This window comes from Schistocerca gregaria, chromosome 7, assembly GCF_023897955.1.
Source record: "Schistocerca gregaria isolate iqSchGreg1 chromosome 7, iqSchGreg1.2, whole genome shotgun sequence".
NCBI classification, from domain to species: domain Eukaryota; kingdom Metazoa; phylum Arthropoda; class Insecta; order Orthoptera; family Acrididae; genus Schistocerca; species Schistocerca gregaria.
In genome coordinates this window covers 318910341-318929018 of record NC_064926.1, presented here as the reverse complement: position 1 = coordinate 318929018, position 18678 = coordinate 318910341, and the positions used below count along the sequence as shown (strand labels likewise).

At 39.3% G+C, this 18678-nt stretch overlaps 1 protein-coding gene across 6 annotated transcripts in view; it reads right to left on the bottom strand.

Moving 5' to 3' along the window:
* Positions 1-16619, bottom strand: part of LOC126281848 (importin-11) — a 181094-nt gene extending 164475 nt beyond the window's left edge. The window contains exons 1-2 of one of the 6 annotated variants that reach the window (XM_049981102.1): positions 16204-16619; positions 263-430 (exon numbers count right to left, since the gene is read on the bottom strand). In XM_049981102.1, the coding sequence (XP_049837059.1) occupies positions 263-403 (141 nt within the window). In that variant the 5' untranslated portion in view covers positions 404-430; positions 16204-16619. Of the gene's footprint in view, positions 1-262; positions 431-15338 lie in introns of all 6 variants that reach the window. The other 5 variants (XM_049981098.1, XM_049981099.1, XM_049981101.1 and 2 more) reach the window with 5 other exon arrangements.
* Between the last annotated feature and the right edge of the window lie 2059 nt (positions 16620-18678).

The window sequence follows — 18678 nt, the reverse complement described above, 5'->3', positions numbered from 1 at the left end:
CGAGCTCCTTAATGAGACTTAGCTACGCTATACAGATAAAAGTTTGCATTAATCCCAGCATAAGAAAAGTGGATTTGTCCTCCTTCCTTCAAGATCCCTTACGGTAAGCAACACCAACAATTTTCCACTTAACAATGAATACATAAATCATGCTCTGCATGCAACCACTTACATAAAACTAAACACGTAACGTTAACAACATTATTGATTTTCTAGTTCCACAAATAATACATGTACACACAACACATATTAAAAAAATTACCAGAAGTATGGAGTAGAATCCAGGTTCAGTCTCCCATTCTCTTAGCTTGCTCTCAGCATCAGGTAGGAGTTCCACATTTTGACTAGCTGCTTGTCGAAGTGCACCTAGCACCATTTGTTGTGGTGCTGAGATTTCTGTCATAATGAACAGCTAGGCGCCTTTACGGCGCTGAAAAAGAAAAAATAAACCTTGTAAGTGCCACTGACTGGATACATTTCCTGTCTTTTTCACACCTCTTCTATCTTTTAGTAACTTATTCCTGTGTTTCATTTCTCTGCCTTCTCAATACCTACAAGGCCTGCACATTGTAAAAGAAAATTTAAATTTTGAGACCCTGTAATCTATCACCTATGTTTGAGTCATTCATTTAACTTTAATCTATTTAGATTTTTGCAAAGTGTTCTACACAATATTCAGTACAAAAGTATAACTATTAGTGTTGTAAACTAACAACAACATTTTACATATATTTAAATCATAATTTACTGCTATACTCTCCACATTCGGATCAAGGACATCTATAGTGCCAACCTCCAAGTCTCAGCTAGTTTCACTCCACATACTTCCACTGGGAAAGAATGAATTCATGACAAAGCATCAGATATTGGGGTTAAAATATCCTGGGTGCATCTTTGTAGAACTTGGATCTGCAAGTGTTTTTGACAGGTGCAACTTCTCCCCATGAAGACTTGTCCAAGTGTTACCCAATAAAAATAAACCAATTACTTAACAAAAGTGCATATCATGTGATGAGAAATCTGAAAAGTGCCTTGGGATAAGAAGGCTCACAACTCGTAAATATTGAGTATTAATATTTGTTGCCTTTCTTTCTCAGCTGCTATTCAGGATTGCCACAAGTTACCCCACGTGAAACTCCTTGATTTCCACACAAGTTTTAGCATTTTTCCCTGGCAAATTTTGAGATCTCAAGGGTAAATAAATAAATAAATAAATAACAAGGCCTTCTATATTTCTAAACGTGTGAGCAAATATCTTAAGTATCAACATCATCTGTGGTGAACTGTTTTTGAGATGGAGAAATCAAGCCAAATGGTATGTGTGTTTCATTAAGACCGCTGATGTTATTTTATTTCAATAAAGTGAAACACATTTGGTGACAAAAACACACATTTTGTTGGAGCCACAAGCCAGATTTAAAATACCTTCACTGCTTTCAGAAGTAACCTCAGAAAAAGAAGGCCTCTTGAAAGAAATGTATAAGGTGGGGAAGAGTTGTGTAAACCAACACTATAGGTGACCGCTAATAAAATGTTGGTTCTACTATGTTCGTTATTGTCAGTTATTACCCACTGTGTTATGTCTATTATTATACAGGTATTGTGCGATTTTTCTTTCAAGAAATACATTACTACATAGTGCACAAACTGCCAATGACTGCCATAATTTCCTTCTTCTTATCGTCCATACTTTCTAATATATAAAACTACTTTCGAAGTGCCAAAATGTACTAGAGTAAATAAAATGTCTATAAAATGCTACAATGTACAATGTACTTGCATGAGACAGTCGCAATTCCTGAAATTCATCGCCCGTGACCTCTGGCCTACCAAGGAGAACCACAATTCTGGGTCCCCGTTAAACTATGAAAATCCGCCACATTACGCCACACACAGACAGACCCGGCCAGCCGGCAGATTGGAAAGAGTGGGAAACTATGGGCTTCAGATAGGCAGGCACGATCCGTTAGAGATACCCATAGGAATGGCCTGCGGGTTTGGCCCGTCATGGAAGTCCACTCATGTGGCCAGCTAATCACATGTCACAGACACCATGTTGATGAAATGAGACAACACTGATCACCCACGCAATAGATAAGTTGTGCAAATACTCTGAGAATCAATACTAATGAGGATAGGTAGGAACTCACTGTAAAGATGATCACTGAGCCACAGACAGGAATGTAGAAAAGACAACAACACTCTCACAGCTAAATTTATGGCCACAGCCTTTGTCAGAAAATGAGGGTCTGCACATACATTTAAACAATCTGTCAGACACAACTCACGGACATGAGTGCCGCATCAACTGCACATACATTTACACAATCTGTCAGACACAACTCACGGACACGAGTGCTGCATCAACAATCTCTGAGATTCAGATCCAAACAAACCACTCCTCATATCTCCCTACCTCTCATCGGCAACTGCTAGGCTAGCAGCAAGTGGTGGTGGCAGCACTGACTGCAAGCTGAGGGGAGGGGTGGGAAGAGGAGAAGCAGTAGGAATGACAAAGTAAGAAAGCAGCATATGTACTCAGCTGCACCCAACCAGCGACGAAGCATGACATCTCAGCAAACAAACAATTTCATGCTACTGAGACAAAAAACGACTAGTATGGAAACAAATAAATCAAAAAATGACAAACTAATCGGCTCTTCATGGAAATAGTGATTTTTGAATGGGAACGGTCTTGTCATTAACACCTTGCAGTAAATAAAAATTTTGAAAATATCAGACCCGAGTGGAAAAATAGAGGTTTTTCATCAGGGACATAATTGTAACTGAAGAATTTGCCATGAGACTTTTGTTGGCTTTGGCAAATCACAACTGTACTGTCACCTTCCTGTCTAATCTAAGCCTCATGCTACACTACAGATCAGCCTGTTACCACAAATGGTTCACCTCTTATTTAATTCTTTTATTGTGACACATTTGTTAGCTTCAGCTGGCAAGTTAAATAAACATTTACTCTCTACAAGATGGAATATCTAGCAGAATACTAAAGTAGTGTGCAGCACATGTTAATCTTGTACTTAGTGATATTTGTAATCTTTTTTAGGAATGGCCATTTTCTTGAGCGATTGAAATACTCAGTAGTAAAGCCACTTTATAAAAAAAAGGGAGAAACAGATAATGTAGACAATTTTAAACCTATTTCTACATGATCAGTGTTTGCTAAATTTACTGAAAAGGCTCCGTATGTAAGAATAATTGACCATTTCCTTTCACAAGATCTGCAATCAAATGCACAGTTTGGTTTTACAAGTGGTTTAACAACTGAAAATGGTGTATTCTCTTTTCTCTGTGAGGTACTGGCTCGATTAAACGAAAGGTTTCGAATGCTGTGCATCTTTTTTTTATTTAACTGAGGTGTTCAATTCAGCTGATCACAAAATTTGAATCCAGAAGTTGAACCATTACGGTATACAGGGAGTAGCTCACAAATGGTTCACCTCTTATTTCAAGAACAGACAGCAAAAGGTCATAATCCACAGTACTGAGAATGGTTATGATGTGGGGTCCGAGAGTGGCATGGTTAAACGGCAGTACACCAGGGGTCAGTGCTGGGGCCACACCTGTCCCTTATTTATATAAATGATATGCCTTCTGGTACTACAGGTGATCCTAACACATTCTGTCTGCTGACACTAGCTTCGTAGGAAAGGATGTTGACTGCAACGTTGGTGCCGTTTCAAATAGTGCAATTCAAGACATTAGTTCATGGCTTGTGGAAAATAAAATTATCACAGTGTAGATTCAGTTTTTACAGTTCCTAACATGCAATTCAACAAAATCTAATGTTCTAATTACACAGAATGGACATATGATTCGTGACTCTGCTGCACCCATTTTCAATAACTACCACAATAATTAAAAAATCTTAGCAGTACTCCATGCACTTTCAAATCTAAACTGAAGAGCTTCATCATGGGTCACTCCTATTCTGTTGAGGAGTACCCTGAAAAATTAAGTCGATTCATGTGTTAACACTGTTGACTGGGTTGTCACCTTTTTAGGATTCATAAAACACTATCTATGATTACTTTCCTGTTGTAATTTAAACTACCGAAACATCCGACTACCACAGAAATTTACTCCTCAATTTGGTCCTACAGAAGCAGACATGTAAAAGAAATCTGAACTATCACCTTACAGTCTAGAGCTCAGGCTACACTGGAGACCAGTCTTGTCACCACCACAACCACCAGGGGGGGGGGGGGGGGGGGGTAAGGTGCCAAACAGACTGGCATTATTGTATCTTCATCAGAGAAGAGTTATCACCCTAAATAACTGATATGCTGTTAATGAACACACAGACAGGACTAGCCTATACAATCAAAATAATGCATGTGCTACTGATTTACTCTTGATTAGATGCCAAAAGCAATGGAGGAAATGAATCACCCAAAGTTTGTAGTATTACTGTATCCTCTGGCCAGTGACATAACTGTGTTGTAATGTCACGGTGGTACAGCATTTTTGAACTGAATCGTGTTTGCAGAAGGCATGTTGGCGCATGTGGTGACTTTCTCTAGTATGTGATGTTTATGTTTCTAAATTGTTTGCAAGTGTTGGCGGTTTATTGAAAGGCTTGTGCTGGTCGTAAGAATAATACTTGAAGTGTTTGTAGCAGTTCATTAGCAAGTTACTGGGATATTGGCCGCTATGGTCAATAGATTCATTTTTAGGATCGGAATTATTAGCGGTGTGTGTTGTTTATGGATGGCGATTTAAGTTTATGTTACATATTCTGTTGGTTATGGATATGAAAATGAAGTTCACAAGCAGGTTGCTGCATTCCATCTTCTGTGTGAAGTAGTTGCATCATGGACCAGGGACCAGCATATGTGGCACTGTTGGAAGGACAACACAGGAAGTCCATCTAGATGGTTTCCTGGTATGAGAATTCTAGGTTGTTCATTCAAGAGACTGTGCAGATGACATATTATTTTTTCTATTGCTCCTCGATTTGTGTGTGTGTGTGTGTGTGTGTGTGTGGTTTTAGGGCAGGCCAAAAAAATAAAAAAGTTGTTATATTAACTTAAGTATGTTGTTAAATTAACTTAATTATGTCATGTATTGGAAAATTTGACTCGTTCCACATCATTACGAAATATCGTATTCATGATCCATGGAACTAGTATTAATCTAATCTCTAATCTGTGTGTCAGCTGCAGTTGGTTGGTAAGTATGGATCTTTTTTTGTTTTGTTTTCATAGTTCATAGAATGTGAGAGTTTATGTGCATAATTGAATGTCTCTTGTATTTTAAAAATACTGTTAATGCAATTTTTAATGCATTTTTGGTTTGTATTGTTAGTTATCGATAATTATGTTGGACAGTCATTGGTAGGTACTGTGGAATTTGTTGCATCTACTACACTGTTCAGGTTAAATTATCGACATTAAGTATGAGCGATTCTTTACAGTGTGTTAACATCGACACTTGTTTTAGCCATATAGATCAAGTGAAGTGTTCGATACCAGATTTTGCAACCTTTGTTGGAATCTTGGTACTGCTGATTTCGTTTCAACTATTTACGTCAAGTAAAATTTACAGTACCTGTTTTTGGAGATAGACAGGGGTTCGTGGCATTACAGACTTCTAATAAGTTACACAGGTCAAGTAAAGTTCCAAATACAAGTTTTGTCAGATCTTATTAATGAGGTTTTGATGATTGCTGAGGCTTTTTGTTTGCTTGAGTTTTGCATTTGTGCTTGTTTTGGTATGTCTGCTTAATTACAAAAGCAGTATAATTAGTTTATCCCCATCTACAACCTCCAAATTCCCACAGCTGTCCCATTAGGTTCAAGTTATTTCTGTAGTTAAATGATGTGGATATTATTTTGTCTGCTCGCATGTGTAAAGTGTGGCACCATGGATAAAAGGCAACAGGCGGTACAGCAATCTTCAGTAATAGCTAGAAAACTTATGCGTAATTTGGAAGGGATAGGTATTAAGCCAGGAAAAAGTTGAAGCTTTCAGTCAGTCTGTGAGATGTACCCAGCAGCACAACTCATGATGAATTGCCTACAAAAGTCAAGTACTAAGCCTCAAGCCCCAATCTATAACAAAATTTTAACTTGTGGTGTACAATAGTTACATTAGTTGTAAACTGTTTGAGAAATTTTATTGTTGTAATTGTTTGAGAAAATCATTTGTCTAGACTGTATTGTGTAAGTATTGGAAGAATTGGAAACTGAAGGAATAATATACGTGTAGACGAAACACTTAAGGTTCCAGGTGGGTGGAAGCTTTGAGATGCTGTAACAATATGGTGATAGTCATACTAGGCATCATCTGACTTTTGCCACAAGAGGGTATGTTGTTGTTGTTGTTGTGGTCTTCAGTCCTGAGACTGGTTTGATGCAGCTCTCCATGCTACCCTACCCCGTGCAAGCTTCATCATCTCCCAGTACCTACTGCAACCTACATCCTTCTGAATCTGCTTAGTTTAGTTATCTCTTGGTCTCCCTCTACGATTTTTACCCTCCACGCTGCCCTCCAATACTAAATTGGTGATCCCTTGGTGCCTCAGAACATGTCCTACCAACCGATCACTTCTTCTAGTAAAGTTATGCCACAAATTTCTCTTCTCCCCAATTCTCATCAATACCTCCTCATTAGTTATGTGATCTACCCATCTAATCTTCAGCATTCTTCTGTATCACCACATTTCGAAAGCTTCTATTCTCTTCTTGTCCAAACTATTTATCGTCCATGTTTCACTTCCATACATGGCTACACTCCATACAAATACTTTCAGAAATGACTTCCTGACAAATATATACTCGATGTTAACAAATTTCTCTTCTTCAGAAACGCTTTCCTTGCCATTGCTAGTCTACTTTTTATATCTTCTCTACTTCGACCATCATCAGTTATTTTGCTCCCCAAATAGCAAAACACCTTTAGTACTTTAAGTGTCTCATTTCCTAATCTGATTCCCTCAGCATCACCCGACTTAATTCGACTACATTCCGTTATCCTCGTTTTGCTTTTGTTGATGTTCATCTTATATCCTCCTTTTAAGACACTGTCCATTCCATTCAACTGCTCTTCCAAGTCCTTTGCTGTCTCTGACAGAATTACAATGCCATCGGCGAATCTCAAAGTTTTTATTTCTTCTCTATGGGTTTTAATTCCTACTCCGAATTTTTCTTTTGTTTCCTTTACTGCTTGCTCAATATACAGATTGATAACATCGGGGAGAGGCTACAACCCTGTCTTACTCCCTTCCCAACCACTGCTTCCCTTTCATGTCCCTCGACTCATAACTGTCATCTGGTTTCTGTACAAATTGTAAATCGCCTTTCGCTCCCTGTATTTTACCCCTGCCACCTTTAGAATTTGAAAGAGTATTCCAGTCAACATTGTCAAAAGCTTTCTCTAAGTCTACAAATGCTAGAAACGTAGGTTTGCCTTTCCTTAATCTTTTTTCTAAGATAAGTAGTAGGGTCAGTATTGCCTCACGTGTTCCAATATGTTTACGGAATCCAATAACTTGTTTAAATGTCATGGTTCATCAACCCTTCCACTCAGCTGGAGACCAGACTGTTTTTCCTTCAGTAATATACATTGGGAGTGTGTACACCCGTATGAGCATTCAGTCTCATTGTCTTGCGTTTGGCTGAATAAGTTTCTACCTAAAACTGTTCACTGATGTTGCAAGTCCTCATAGCTCACTTTCGAGGGTCATACCAGAACAAATTTTTAGTGATGTATGCTGTGTGTGTTTACTGTTCTAAGGATAAATACTTATTCATTCTCCAGGCTATCTTTGTTACAATGTCAGCAAGTGTCAGTTCACAAAGAAAAAGTGCACAAATACGTACTTTCCAGTTTGTTATAAAACAGCATTATATGATAATGCCAACAATGATTCAACTTATACAATTCTTTACTCATGACCTCATATACAGACAAAGCACATAATGTCTACAGTTAGCCATTAGAAGCACACAGTTCTGTGCTTTCAAATGGATTGTCAGAATATTTACAAGGAACTCCATCAAACATGTCCAAGTACAGATTTACTATAATAAAGAAGGCTGTCTTATTCAGCATGAGTATTATGCAGTTTACCAGCAACGTGATCAACTATGAGCACAAAAAACTCGCATTAAAACCTTGGCTGTAAATTTCAATTTAATTTGTTTACACATAAATTTTACTAACAGTAGACGTGTAAGGAATCTCAGCCAATTTTGGAAAAAAAAGAAAGGAAAAAAATATTACCAATCAGATGATGGAGGGTGGAACAGGATATGGGGCAGGCAACTGATAAAAAAAGATAGGCAGGGGGAGAGCAATAACAGGCATCACCCATGCAAGGTAAGGGTCCATATTTGAGTCAATGTTTAGTACAAAGTTTTAATTTGTCAGTAAGTTTCATTTCAGTACATGTTCTGATAAAAAGTGAATGGTTCATCCTGGGCTTGACAGATACAATTAGCTACAGTTAGAGAGGGCCAAGAACCAAATACCTGAAGATCTGAGGTTCTGTAGTTAGGTAGGCCTAAAATAATCCATTACTCACATGTAAAGTAAGCACAAATTTGGTAGCTGCAATGATACCCAGCATTATTTCTAAAAGAACTTTGTCAGTTAACCAGAAGAGACTTCTGTTTATTCTTAGTGACAGCTTTGTGATTATCATACTAAAATGAATGGATGTTCAACATTTGTCGTGTAGATTAAGTCTCCCACTTGTGATACTCGTAACAGTTGCGAGACTAGAATGAGATTGTGCAGCATAAGTTTTTCAGCTGGAATGGTCACAATAAAATGAACAAGATTACAAGTAAATGATCCGAGACAAAAAAAAAAAAATATATATATATATATATATATATATATAAGAAACTTCCACATGGGAAAATATATTAAAAACAAAGATTCCAAGACTTACCAAGCAGGAAACCGCCGGCAGACAGGCACATGAACAAAACACACAAACACACACACAGAATTACGAGCTTTCGCAACTGGCAGTTGCTTCGTCAGGAAAGAGGGAAGGAGAGGGAAAAATGAAAGGATGTGGGTTTTAAGGGAGAGGGTAAGGAGTCATTCCAATCCCGGGAGCGGAAAGACTTCCCTTAGGGGAAAAAAAGGACAGGTGTACACTCGCACACACACACACACACACACACACACACATATCCATCCACACATACACAGACACAAGCAGCCATATTTCAATGGCTGCTTGTGTCTGTGTATGTGCGGATGGATATGTGTGTGTGTGTGCGCGAGTGTACACCTGTCTTTTTTTCCCCTAAGGGAAGTCTTTCCGCTCCCGGGATTGGAATGACTCCTTACCCTCTCCCTTAAAACCCACATCCTTTCATTTTTCCCTCTCCTTCCCTCTTTCCTGACGAAGCAACTGCCAGTTGCGAAAGCTCGTAATTCTGTGTGTGTGTTTGTGTGTTTTGTTCATGTGCCTGTCTGCCGGCGCTTTCCCGCTTGGTAAGTCTTGGAATCTTTGTTTTTAATATATATATATATATATCTGGTGAGGTGTTTCAGAGTTACAGCTACTCTCAATGGTGCAGGGAGAATAGTCGGTAGAATGGCATTCATTTCAAAAGTAGGCTTATAATTTAGGAAACTATGCTCCCTCATCTGAATCCTTGGCATTTACAGTACATTAGCAGTCGGACAAAAATTAGAAATCACCAAAAATATAACACACTGCAAAGCCTAATATCGTGTAGGAAACTTTTTGACATATGAAACAACTTCCAGATATCTAGATGCAGAACAGGGAATCAGCGATCATAAAGCGGTAACTCTATCGATGATTTCAGCCGTAAATAGAAATATTAAAAACGGTAGGAAGATTTTTCTGTTTAGAAAAGTGACAAAAAGCAGATTACAGAGTACCTGACGGCTCAACACAAAAGTTTTGTCTCAAGTACAGATAGTGTTGAGGATCAGTGGACAAAGTTCATAACCATTGTACAATACGCGTTAGATGAGTATGTGCCAAGCAAGATCGAAAGAGATGGAAAAGAGTCACCATGGTACAACAACCAAGTTAGAAAACTGCTGCGGAAGCAAAGGGAACTTCACAGCAAACATAAACATAGCCAAAGTCTTGCAGAAAAACAGAATTCATGCGAAGCGAAATGTAGTGTGAGGAGGACTATGCGAGAGGCGTTCAATGAATTCGAAAGTAAAGTTCCATGTACTGACTTGGCAGAAAATTTTAAGAAATTTTGGTCTTATGTCAAAGCGGTAGGTGGATCAAAACAAAATGTTCAGACACTCTGCCACCAAAATGGTACTGAAACAGAGGATGACAGACTAAAGGCTGAAATACTAAATGTCTTTTTCCAAAGCTGTTTCACAGAGGAAGACTGCACTGTAGTTCCTTCTCTAGATTTTTGCACAGATGACAAAATGGTAGATATCGAAATACATGACAGAGGGATAGAGACACAATTAAAATCGATCAAAAGAGGAAAGGCCGCTGGACCTGATGGGATACCAGTTCGATTTTACACAGAGTACGCGAAGGAACTTGCCCCCCTTCTTGCAGCAGCGTACCGTAGGTCTCTAGAAGAGCGTAGTGTTCCAAAGGATTGGAAAGGGGCACAGGTCATCCCCGTTCTCAAGAAGGGACGTCGAACAGATGTGCAGAACCTATATATCTAACGTCTATCAGTTGTAGAATTTTGGAACACGTATTATGTTAGAGTATAACAACTTTTCTGGAGACTAGAAATCTACTCTGTAGGAATCAGCATGGGTTTAGAAAAAGACGGTCGTGTGAAACCCAGCTTGTGCTACTCGTACATGCGACTCAGAGGGGCATAGACACAGGTTCCCAGGTAGATGCCGTGTTTGTTGACTTCCGCAAGGTGTCCGATACAGTTCCCCACAGTCATTTAATGAACAAAGTAAGAGCATACAGACTATAAGATCAATTGTGTGATTGGATTGAAGAGTTCCTAGATAACATGACGCAGCATGTCATTCTCAATGGAGAGAAGTCTTCCGAAGTAAGAGTGATTTCAGGTGTGCCGCAGGGGAGTGCCATAGGACCGTTGCTATTCACAATATACATAAATGACCTGGTGGATGACATCGGAAGTTCACTGAGGCTTTTTGCAGATGATGCTGTGGGGTATCGAGAGGTTGCAACAATGGAAAATTGTACTTAAATGCACGAGGATCTGCAGCGAATTGACGCATGGTGCACGGAATGGCAATTGAATCTCAATGTAGACGAGTGTAATGTGCTGTGAATACATAGAAAGATAGATCCCTTATCATTTAGCTACAAAGTAGCAGGTCAGCAACTGGAAGCAGTTAATTCCATAAATTATCTGGGAGTACGCATTAGGAGTGATTTAAAATGGAATGATCATATAAAGTTGATCGTCGGTAAAGCAGATACTAGACTGAGATTTATTGGAAGAATCCTAAGGAAATGCAATCTGAAAACAAAGGTAGTAGGTTACAGTACGCTTTTTCACCCACTGCTTGAATACTGCTCAGCAGTGTGGGTTCCGTACCAGATAGGGTTGATAGAAGAGATAGAGAAGATCCAACAGAGAGCAGCGCACTGCGTTACAGGATGGTTTAGTAATCGCGAAGGCGTTACGGAGATGATAGATAAACTCCAGTGGAAGACTCTGCAGGTGAGACGCTCAGTAGCTCGGTACAGGCTTTTTGTTGAAGTTTCGAGAACATACCTTCACCGAAGAGTCAAGCAGTATATTGCTCCCTCCTACGTATATCTCGCGAAGAGACCATGAGGATAAAATCAGGGAAATTAGAGCCCACACAGAATTATACTGACAATCCTCCTTTCCACAAACAATATGAGACTGGAATAGAAGGGAGAACCGATAGAGGTACCCAGGGTACCCTCCGCCACACACCGTCAGGTGGCTTGCGGAGTATGGATGTAGATCTACATGTACATCTACATCCTAAACTCAGACAGGCTGGACGGTGAAGGGGGAGGTGTGTTTATAGCGATAAGAAGTGCAACAGTATCGAAGGAAATTGACGGAGATTCGAATTGTGAAATGATTTGGGTGAAGGTCATGGTTAAAGCAGGCTCAGACATGGTACTTGGATGTCTCTATAGGCCCCCGGGCTCAGCAGCTGTTGTGGCTCAGCACCTGAAGAATAATTTGGAAAATATTTCGAGTAGAGTTCCCCACCATCCAATCAGAGTTTAGGATTTCATTACTGTTTACATGTGGTTTCAGCCAACTTTCTGTCCCTAGTACTACATGGGCGTTGTGACCGTTTATTAATGAGAGCAGTTCTGGGACCTTTCTATAGACGCTCCTGCAGTTTACTACTAGCACATTAACATTGTTATTCCCTGTTGCATTTTGCCTACTCCTGCCTTGCCGCGTCTCAGGAGGTGTCTTGTCGGGCCTAGGGAGGGAATTCTCTAACCTAAAAAAACCCCATGTGCACTCCACACGTACTCCGCTACCCTCGTAGCCGCTTCCGGCGTGTAGTGCACGCCTGACCTATTCAGGGGGAGCCTACGTTTCTCCACCCGATAGCAGAGGTCGAGAAATTTGCACCCCAGCTCTCCGCAGAATCGTCTGAGCCTCTGGTTTAAGCCTAGATGTAGTATGGAAAAAAAAAATTGGCCTGTAAAATGGAGCATATCTTATGGATTACAAGCACTTCTTCACCTTAGATACTGTGGAACAGGTCTCTTCGACTGAACAAATGCTCATCGCTCTTATGGAAGGAATTTTTGAGTCCATGTTTACTAGACAACTTTTTCTCGGTTTGGTCCATACTATCTCCTTCCAAAATATGGACAGTAAGCAGCTAGCAGTAGGAGAGATTTGTTTCACAGGATACATCAAAGATTAAGAAGTGCTCACAGCTCTTAAGGTATGAATTTGAGAGCCCTTGTTTACTAGTCTGTTTTTCTTTGAATGATCATATTCCTGTTGCATCCCTGATTACAGAACACTTCCTCCTATATGTTATAAACAGTCCTCAACTTTGTAGCAGTTTCCTTAAATATTTCTCTTTTAAATGGAGCATCAAGTAATCCACCTAAAAAAACTAAAAAATGAAATTTCTATAATAAGTTAAGTAATTATATAGGTACCTAAACTCCTGACAGTACATTTTGTAATTACGTTTTAGTTATGTAGTTTCCACTAAATTTTTGTTTTGCGTGTGGGAAAACACCTGTGAGACAAAGGTTCACAGTGTGATTTGACCAGATAATCCTTATTCAGTTTGCATTATTAACTACTCTTGAAACAAGTGAAGTCCTTAGACCATTCAGTGTTTCTGCAAATGAATTCACTAGCTTAATCAACTAAACTACAGTAACCAAACTTCTCCCTAAGCTTGTACTGCTCATTTCTTTTTACAATGTAGAAAATTAGATGAATAGGTACGGAATTACATCAAATGAAGGCATAAATTTCTACAAACAGGTCCACCATCATATTTAGCATTTTATTCATAGCTGCTCATGTTCATCATACATTACCATATAATTCACAATACAGCACCTCTGGTTTACTGCCATCGCCAGAACTGTTACAAAACAGGAAACAAAAGCACTGCTCTAACAATTATAGGTTCAGTTGGCTGAAGGCCATGTTTACAGAAAGAATCTAAAGAGTACAGGATAACAACAAAATGGTGATATGCCAGGATGAGTATTATGAAGTAGCCTAGTACCATGAAATGCTTTGTACGCTCACATACATGACCAAACGTTAGCAACGGCCTTATGACATCCTACACTTGTGGAAATGAGCTGTAGCTAGTAGAGGGCTATAGTGCATGTGCATAAGTATAGGGCAACTGCAGGCCATTGCTTGCACTTGTTCACGTAACTGTGGATACAGAGAATTTGATATTGATACTCATTATCAGAATGCACTTAATTGTAAGTTTTGATTACTGCTAATGTGATGTTATCACTATCATGTACTCCCACATTCCATCTGTAAAATTGGCCTTTTTTCTGCTTACTGAAACTATTATTGTTACCTTAGTTCTTTTTGTAACAGGTCTGTTGATAGCACAGAGCTAAAACTGGGCTTACTGTGAATTCTATAGCAATTTGCGATGACGACCTCGAAAAACTATACTTATCTATTCTGTGTTTGTGTGTATTCTGAGATATTTATTTTCATGGCACTATTATGACAAATCCTATAAATCATTGTAAGATGATCCCTGGATGAATAAATAATTCAAATCAAATTCTGAATAAAGGAAAAAAGATACTTATGGAACAACTTGACACTGATGTGACACTTCCAGAGGCATTAAAAAATAGTTGTGCTTATTTGGTAATGTAGAGAATGGCGAGTAGTAAAAATTTCAGAAATGGTGATAGTTATGCAGGGGTGATAGGAGTCAAGCTGGACAGACTTGTGTGGAGAGCTACTTCAACTGGAGGAGGAGATGAAAACACACATTTATCCATAAGCAACTGAAACACTAGTGGAAGTGACTAATTGCTGTCAGGACTCATGAGCATGTTTAATTCTGCCCTTCTGTGAAAGTAGTCACAACAGTTGAATCTGTAGTTTGTTACAAACGTTGAGCATTGCTGACAATGATCACCTTGACCATCACAATGATGGAAGAAGTCTAATGTGGAGACTTATGCAATGCCATAAGTAAACAAATGAAAAAAAAGTTTTGCTAATTATGTGTCTCAATTTACGGATAATTAATTAATGGTATCTACCAACAGTGGAGAACGGGTGAATTGGCCATGGAAAAATATTAATTCTGGTGGGCACATGACTACATGCCAATCATTCTATGCAGACTTAAAAAAACACTTGTCTAATCACAAATTTTTCCAAATTAATATTCACAAGCCACTAATAATTTCAATTGTTTTATTATCTATAACCTGGACATAAACAAAAACACTTATCTTTGAGTGAAATACCTAATAACATTACACATCCTTCCACCACCTTAAACCTGCATAACAAAATACGTTATTCCAGTAGCTACTTAATACTACATACCTGGGAGTGAGGTACAAATAAAAAATGATTTCATTATAGAAGTGATATAGGAAAATGTTATTCGAACGGTATAAACGACGGGAGTCGGGTGTGTAAGTCTGACATGTGTTTGTATACAATCCGAGCTAAATGTTTCTGTAGATTTTTCAATCTCTTCAACTCATTTGGTTAGAAAGAGTGCATTTCTTGTTTTCAAAAATTTATTGTCAATGCTACAATTGCGCTTTCAACACAAAGGGGCTACAAGGGATGTAAATATACTCATGAGAAGCCTATATATATATATATATATATATATATATATATACACGATAACAGTTACTGTACCTATCACGACTCTGTTTCTAGGAACAAGTGCAGGTATGTTGAAGTCTATTATTTTCTTCTGTACATATTTCAGAGTTTACTTACTGGCTGGGTTTGCACTTAAATTTTTTTTGACTCAATAGATACCTCTAAACAGAAGAGAAGCCTAATCACCAAGCGAGTAATATTTACTGTTCATATCAATGGTATAAATTTTGTATCCATTTATTCCAGTAATGGGGTAGTTCGTCAAAATCATGATTCAAATGACGTGACACAAGACGCTACGGCATGTTTCAATTCTTTTCAAGTTCCAGTTTCGACTAAAAATTCTTCACTGGACACACTACTTAAATTAGCTATTACATCGATAATTTAAAATTTTTGTTTTACACGGCTGAAAAGTATATGGAACAATACATCACAATTCACTCAAATGCTGCAGATAAAACACAAAGAGGTCATCTCTCAGCTGACACCTTGGGCTGGTTGCCCGTGCATAACCCTTTATCCTGAGCTGAACAGTCACTCGGCGAGAGTTGAGTTCAATATAGGCTAAAAAAATCCGTGTTAACGAAGCCGTAAGGGACACAACAAACTAAATGATACCTCCTCTTTAGTGTGGGCGAACCTATCTGCAATGACAATACTATACATTACTTACGTGCCACCAAAATTCAATAACCGCACCGGCAAAGGATCAAGTAAGTTTTACGCCTAAAAAGCTTCATTACGAAGACCTTCCGAAAAGGTAATTAAGTATGTGTACAGAAAAACCTAATATTTTAATAATTTGCAAATTAAACGATCAATCATGTTATATTTGTAACAAAAGTTAATTTACATTACTAGATCACATGCACTTCATACATAACACAAGGTTTACCTCTTGCGCAGTGAAGTTACTCGCGGCTCATTTGTTTTCGGTGGTTAGAACTCCTGCCAACGTATAAATATTGGAATGTTGGACAGATGCATATGCAGCGATTTACAAAAGCTTGATAGAATCCATGAAATTATGCAATAGTTTTTCAAATTACGAATAACTTTTCCTCTATTATCTCTATTTATTCAGATTTTGTCATTTGATTGACTGTACGTTGCATTCACGGACAATGTAGCCAACATTGAACGACTACGTGAAAAACGTAGGAAAACCAGGTAATGTATTATTTTTCGATCGTGCCTACAAAAAAGTTCGTATTCGAATTTCTTACAATCAGTGTTTCAAATATAAACAATCCGGATCCTACGGCAAAGCCTTTGATCACTTGTACGCTCTTGTCTTTGAGTCCTAAGAACAGCATTGAAGTCTTCGCTTCCCTCTTGCGCTTTTTTCACACGACAGTAATTCATCATGCTTTGCCTGTCATAACACATGAAGCAAGTACAATGAAACAAATAATCTATATTAGTAAATGGCTAACCCTGTTCATGGTTCACGGCCCACAGGTCCAACTGTAGGTTGTCTATCTGACGGCCTCAGGGGCAACAAAAATTTGATTTTCAGTATTTAATATAATTACTGACAAAATTTTAAAGAGCAGTCATAATGTATATATTAAGAGATATAATCTTATGTTAACGTAAATGTACGTTTTAAGCTGCTGACGAAAGAATCTCGGGCTTCCTTGCGGGTGGTTGCGTCGAAATCCCGCGACTTTTCGATGAGTGTCATTCTCGTCATCTTCTGTTGAAGTGTAGAGACGGCGCGTGTGTCCTATACTTACATCATCCGTCCATATTCTCGAACTGTGGCCGTCTTTCCCCAACCCTACCTCCAGCCGTGGCGTAAGGCGACTTATGGTGGGAAAGGAAAGGGTGGCGGTGGGGGGGGGGGGGGGGGGGGTGTTCGTATCGCCTTTCAGTCTTGCCTAAGTTGTGCTTCGTCAGCTGCTGGGGGCGTTTTTGGCTTATGTAGCTGATAGTGCAGGCTTCCACGCTGAACTTAGCTGGTAGCCTTCATTCCTGTTGATGAGATTGTCATGGAGTGTATGATTCTTTGATGAAGCTCTCGCAAAGGCCACTAGCTCGTCACAACATCTTTGTTTTCTCAAATTCGAACGTATATTCCTCGTTGAGGTCGTGTCCTGCCGCTGCTGATTTATCGTTATACCTCAGACGTACACATCTCATGAGTTCGACGCAGCGTTGTGAGATGCAGCAGTATGTTTGCCTAATGTAGTGGCAGCCACACTTGCAAGGAGTACTGTGTGTACCGATATTTGCAGAATTATAGTTTGACCTTTACCAAGCCAAGCATATCTTTAGGTTTGCGTGGTGGCCAAGAGATGGCATAGATGATGTTTTCTCCGAGAACCCTCGCAATTTTGGCTGAAGGGTATAAAAGCGAGTTTCCTTTCCTCTTTGTCTTCCTCTTCTTTGCTGATGGCTATCTCATCCATTTGTTCAATATACGTTTAATCTGCACTTTTCTGTACCCATTTTGGCGAAACACATCCGTAAGCGTTGCCGCTGGCTGGGAGGCTGTCTTTGACACAAATGGCATGTACCCTGTTACGAGAGTAGTTAGAACTGTTGCGCCAGATGACGACAGCTCGTTGCTTGAAGGTATGCATCTGTGTCAGGATTCTTTTTGTAGACCGCATGTTCTAAGGTGCCATCTGCTTTTCTTCTTAAGAGATTGTCCAGAAATGAAAGATATACATGCTAATCTAGCACCATCACGAACTGTACATTTTGATTGACTCTGTTCATGTGGTCCAGGATCCCATTCAAGGCCTCTCTGCCATGTTCCCATATACCGAATGTGTCATCCAAGTAATGGAAGAAGTGTTTAAGTTTGAGCTGTGCAGTTTTCAGTGCCACGTCAACACTCTTCCCTTCTGTTCAAGTATGGAGTGTGGGAAAAATGGTTGTTTGAATGCCTCAGTTTTAATCTTCTCCTCATGATCCCTGTGTGAGTGATACATAGCAGGTGGTAGTACATTCCTAGAGTCATCATTTAGAGCTGGCTCTGAGCACCAAGGGACTTAACATCTATGGTCATCAGTCCCCTAGAACTTAGAACTACTTAAACCTAACTAACCTAAGGACATCCGACAACACCCAGCCATCACGAGGCAGAGAAAATCCCTGATCCCGCCGGGAATCGATCCCGGGAACCCGGGCGTGGGAAGCGAGAATGCTACCACATGACCACGAGATGCGGGCATCATTTAGAGCTGGTTTGTTAATAGAATTTCGTGGGATAATTTGCGTATGTCTTCAAGAGTGTTCCAATTCAGTTCCTTCAGTACCTCTGCGATGCTCTCCTTTGGGTTGAATAACAATATGTCCAATATCCCCGTTAGTCTTAAGTGGTATGGGTCCCAATATGCTAGAATGGATCGCATGAGTG